Source organism: Eublepharis macularius, chromosome 12 (genome assembly GCF_028583425.1).
Source record: "Eublepharis macularius isolate TG4126 chromosome 12, MPM_Emac_v1.0, whole genome shotgun sequence".
NCBI lineage: Eukaryota > Metazoa > Chordata > Lepidosauria > Squamata > Eublepharidae > Eublepharis > Eublepharis macularius.
The window spans coordinates 73,291,946-73,297,377 of NC_072801.1; the positions used below are offsets into that span (position 1 = coordinate 73,291,946).

Below are 5,432 nucleotides of genomic sequence, written 5' to 3' on the forward strand. Positions count from 1 at the left end.
ATGACATGCATAAGAATTCTAATTGTCTCCAGTAGGTAGCCATTTTGGTTTACAGTAGAACAGCAGGATTTGGATCCAGTGACATCTTAGAGACCAACAATGTTCTTAGGATATAAGCTTTTGAGAATCAAAGCTCCCTTCTTCAGCTCTGATTCTAGAAAGTTTATACCCTAAAATCTTGTTGGTCTTTAAGATGCCATTGGACCCAAATATTGCAATTCTAATTCTGGATCTGGAAGATAAATGGCACATAACTCTGTTCTGAATGTTTCCCATCTATAATTCTAATATTGCCTTCTTAAAAACCATTTAGAAAGCATAACTTTTATTTACTACAAATAGATATATGCTAATAGGGTCTTAACTTGCTGAGACAGAGAAGGGAATAGAACTTGGGATCACAGTGGGTAGCTAAATGAATGTATCATGGAAGGTGGCACAGCAATGAAAAAGACAAAATCTAGGCTAGGGATTATTACAAAAGGGATTGAATATAATACAGCCAATATAACAATCCCCCTGTATAGATCTTTGGTGCAGACTCATTTGAAATATGGTGTCTGTTATGCATGTGGGGCCTGGGTTTCTCCCTGAATTACAACTGTTTTCTAGAGGACAGAGATCAGTTCCCTTGGAAAAATGGCTACTCTGGATAGCAAACTAGATGGCATAATACCCCTCTGAGTTTCCTCTCCATGCTACCCTCCCAAAATGTCTAAGCATTTCCTGACCTGGAAATAGCAACACACGTGGATATAGAAGGGAGATTGGAAAGTGGCAGGATAAAATGGCTATGAAATACCAGAGGTACAGTTTGTAGCATGTCTATGTAAAGCTGGAAAATACAAAATAAGCAGAGTGACACTCATAAATTTTCATCTCCCAAATGCCTGATCTAGTGCAAATGCGCAAGAAAATTATCTTCACCAAATGAGAGAATGTCATCTTTCTCCATGACATCTTCAGGCAGAAAAGTCAGAAGCTTGAAACTATATTGAAACCTTCATTTTGGTACTAATGGGAGAAGTTATTTATTTATTTATTTATTTTATTTAATTACATTTTTAGACCGCCCTCCCCGTCAGACCGGCTCAGGGCAGTTTGACAACAAATTAAAAACAGTAAAAACATTATAAAAACATTAAAACATCGTTAGTTATGTCTTATTCCATGTTCTGTTTTAGTAAGAAAGTAATAGTAATGTTCTTGAGGAGAACTAGAGGGAATGCTAGAAATGCAACTTCCTCCTCAATGTTTTCCATGCTGCTGCTTTGAAGTCTTTGTTTCGGATGGTGTAGATGAAAGGGTTTAACATGGGTATGAAACTTGTCCGCACAAGAGACAACACTTTGTTGACTCGCGTATCACCGTGGGTTGATGGCCTCAAGTACATAATCATAAGAATAAGGTAGAACAAGGAAACCACGGTGAGATGGGAGGCACAAGTGAAAAAGGCTTTGGACCGCCCAATGGCTGAAGGGATCCTTATGATTGTGGATATAGTGCATGCATACGAAATCAGCGAAAAGCCAAAGGAGCCCCACATTATAGCAGCACCATATAAGAGACCAATCAACTCTGTCAATGTTGTGTCAGCACAAGACAGTCTCAAAACAGGACCAACATCACAGAAGAAGTGGTCGATCACATTTAGTCCACAGTACGGATAGCTCCATACCACTGCGGACTGTGAAATTATGATTAAAAACCCTCCGACCCAAGCCAGCAAGGCCAGTTGAAGGCATAGTTTATTGGTCATGATGGTCTTATAAAGCAAAGGTTTGCAAATGGCCACATAGCGATCAAAGGACATGATAGCGAGGGTAATGAATTCCACAGCCCCTATTGAGAAGACAATGAAACCTTGTGCCATGCAACATGTAAAACAGATGGTGTCTTTTCCTGACAGGAGACTGTGCAGCATCTTGGGAATTTCTGCCGTTGTGGAACAGATCTCAGCCACAGAGAAGTTGCTGAGGAAGAAGTACATTGGAGTATGAAGCATGGGTTCTGTGAGGACAACTATGATGATCATGCTGTGTCCTGTAAGTGACAGAAGATACATCAATAGTAATATGGTGAAAAATGGCATCTTCAATCCATGAAGTTCAGGAAATCCCAGAAGAATGAACTCTTTGACTGATGTAGCATTGTCCATTTCCTCCCTTGCTTGCTTCCTTTCTTTTCTGTAATTAAAGCAATAATAGATGTCAACAGTACTGCTAATCTTCTTCCGGATGGACGGACGGATGGATGGACAGACCAACCGACCGACCGACAGACAGACAGACTGACATACAGACAGATACTAGAAAAGTTGGATTTTTTTCTCTTCTGAAATTGGGCTGATAGTGTAGTGAGATTAAAGTCCAGTAGCAGCTTAATGACCAATATTTCCAGGGTATAAGCTTTTGAAAGTCAAACCTTGGCTGTTTTCATGTCTTACTGGCCACACAAAATCATGTAAAACTCCTAGAACGACAGCATCTTCCTGGCGCAATTTACCATCATGACACCAGAAATTCACCGTTGTTCTGGGAGCTTTGTGTGATTTTGCACGGCCTGTAAAACGTGAGAAAACGGCCCTCCTTTTGTCAGATACTGGTGCACACACATAAAATCAAATTTGATCCAAACTTCCCAAGATACAGTGAGAAATTGGGGAGATGGCTGCCTGGATTTGAATTAATCAAACAATGTTCAAGGCTCCCCTTACATCCATGCACCTCTGGAAGGAAGTTCTTAATTTGAATAATGTGAGAGTAAAGTTTACATGCCTCACTAGTATAATAAGGTACCTGTGGGGGGCAAATGTACACAATGACCATTAGCTCAGATGTTACTTTTAAAATTAAAAGAAGTATTAGAAAAGTTGATTGAGGATTGTTCTCTCAAAGACAGCCATGATACCTCTATAGAAACTTCATGTTCGGAGGCAGCATATGTCTGAATATGAAAGCCTGGGAAAGAACCATGAATGAGGTTTTCCTCTTCTTTTCCTGCTTGTGGACTTCAAGGTGCCTCAGGATGGTGATGTTGGAAGCAGGATTCTGGACTCAGTGGATCCTGCAAAGTGATTTTTACATTCATAACTAGGCAATATACTTAATTGAATTTAACTGAGGGCCAAGCTAGAAGTGATGAATGACACTTGAACAGCAAGTGAACAGACTCAGGGCCAAGCTACACATGACGAATGACACTTGAACGGCAAGTGGATTGAGTGGAGGGCAAGTGAACAGGGAGAAATACACTTGCCGTTCAAGTGTCAATCATCATGAGTAGCTTGGCCCTCACATGTATTCCTCCCTGTACACTTGTGCTCCACTTGCACTCCATTCGATCACATGATCAAGCGGTGTGCAAGTGGAGTGCAAGTGAACAGGGAGGAATACGTGTGAGGGCCAAGCTATAAGTGACGAATGACACTTGAACGGCAAGTGGATTGAGTGGAAGGCAAGTGAACAGGGAGAAAAACACTTGCCATTCAAGTGTCATTTGTCACTTGTAGCTTGGCCCTGAGTCTGTTCGTTTGCTGTTCAAGTGTCATTCGTCATTTGTAGCTTGGCCCTCAGTTGACCAATGAGGCCGTTCCTTTGGAAATGACACTGGGCCAAGCTACACATGATGAATGACACTTGAACGGCAAGTGGATTGAGTGGAGGGCAAGTGAACAGGGAGAAATACACTTGCTGTTCAAGTGTCATTCGTCATGTGTAGCTTGGCCCACTGATTTCAACTGAATTCTTATCCCAATAATATATAATTAGGAGAGCTGTTGTTAAATGGCAATAAAAGGTTCTCCCATCATTAATATAATTTTGGTTAAAATTATAATTTGTTTTTATTATAATAAATGATTACATTGTCCATATAGCTATACGGTGATGTCTATATAAAGAACCTGACTACTGCACAATGTGTTTCTAATAGCTTTAGTTTCGGTGCAACCAACTTTAATGATGTGAAGCGCTTTATTGTTATTTCATTACATAAATTCCCGTGACTAAGGGCCAAGCTACAAGTGACGAATGACACTTGAATGGCAAGTGTATTCCTCCCTGTTCACTTGGCCTCCACTTGCTCTCCACTCGATTCACTTGCCGTTCAAGTGTCATTCGTCACTTGTAGCTTGGCCCTCAGAGTCTCTTTTCAAACTAAGTACTGGGAGTGTCTTCTTCACATAGACACCATACATTGCTACAAAAACATCTACATCCTGCATCTTTATGTTACTCTGTCCCATCCAGTCACTATTGTCCCTTCCCAGTGGGCTGGTGATTGGGTAGGTAGACTTCCATCATTTTAAAAAATACTAAACTTTTCTTATTTTAGAAAAACCAACAAAGGCCATCAGAAAAAAGGAGTATATCTATATCTATAGATATATTTATATTTAATCATGAATAGAAGCATGGTGCTGAAGAGGCTGTGTTCTACTTAAAATTGTCTCTTTTCAGGGTTTGAAGGACTGGAGCTAAAGAAGCAGAGGAACCAACAAAGAAACATAATACATCATATATTCAGTCACCTGAGCCTCCACCTGCAGCATGAAGCTGTACAGCCCAGACACAGGAGTACCATCTTGGTGGGATTCAGATTAAACATGATGGGGCAGCCATATTTGTTTAATTTTTTTTACCCTATTCATGAATCATATGAACTGAGCTGTCTATTTTGGGGGTCAAAAGAAACCACAATCAATATGAGCTAAACCTGACTCCCTGCAACTTGTTGCCTCAGGCATGTTTGTCTTACCTGGCTTGGGTGGAAGAGGTGTTCTTGTGATGACAAAAGCAGACATTGCCTCATCCTGTTTCACACGTGAATGGGGCAGATGTGTGATCAAAAAAGTTATTTTTACCTCATAATATTCAAATGTATCCTGCTGTTGCAAAAATCTCTTTCATTAAATCCATATCACACACTGCCGAAATGCGGCCACCCACAGCAGCCACAATGTGGCTTTGGCTGTAGGGCCGGAGTTTGCAGCCTCGGATGGAGGAGGAGACTGCTTTTCCCGGCCATCCGGGTCCTTTTGGGGGCGGGCGGAGAGAGAGCCGTTGGGATCTCCGCCCCCTTCATTCTCAGTTGCTCCAAGCGATCGGTTGGAGCAGGACGCGTTTTGCTCCGTTCCACCGTCGCTCGGAGGGGACCTCGGCTGGCAGAAGGGGCTTGGCTGGGACAGCGGGTGCTCCACGCTGCGTCTCCAGGCCTCCCCCCCTGCTGTTCTTGTCGCAGCACCCGGCTGCCACGTTGGGAGCGCTCGGGCTTGGTGTTCTGCCGCGGAGGCGTTTCGGCGCAGCTTGGATTTGTGGCTGACGCCGCTTCCCTTCTCGGTTTGGGCACTTTTGCGCCGGGGCTTCTTGGTTTGGGGGTGAGGGGGTGACCAGCCTTACATCCCCCCGGGGGGAGTTTTGTTGGGGGAGCCC

General features: G+C 42.7%; 1 protein-coding gene across 1 annotated transcript; it reads right to left on the minus strand.

Moving 5' to 3' along the window:
• Positions 1 to 1,228: 1,228 nt before the first annotated feature.
• Positions 1,229 to 2,158, minus strand: LOC129339861 (olfactory receptor 6X1-like). The gene has a single exon (XM_054994434.1). It carries the CDS (start codon positions 2,156 to 2,158, stop codon positions 1,229 to 1,231), a length of 930 nt encoding a protein of 309 aa, XP_054850409.1.
• Positions 2,159 to 5,432: the final 3,274 nt, after the last annotated feature.

What these genes read in the sequence shown, in the direction of transcription:
- LOC129339861 (XM_054994434.1), bottom strand. Translation starts at nt 2,158, where the DNA reads ATGGACAATGCTACATCAGTCAAAGAGTTCATTCTTCTGGGATTTCCT.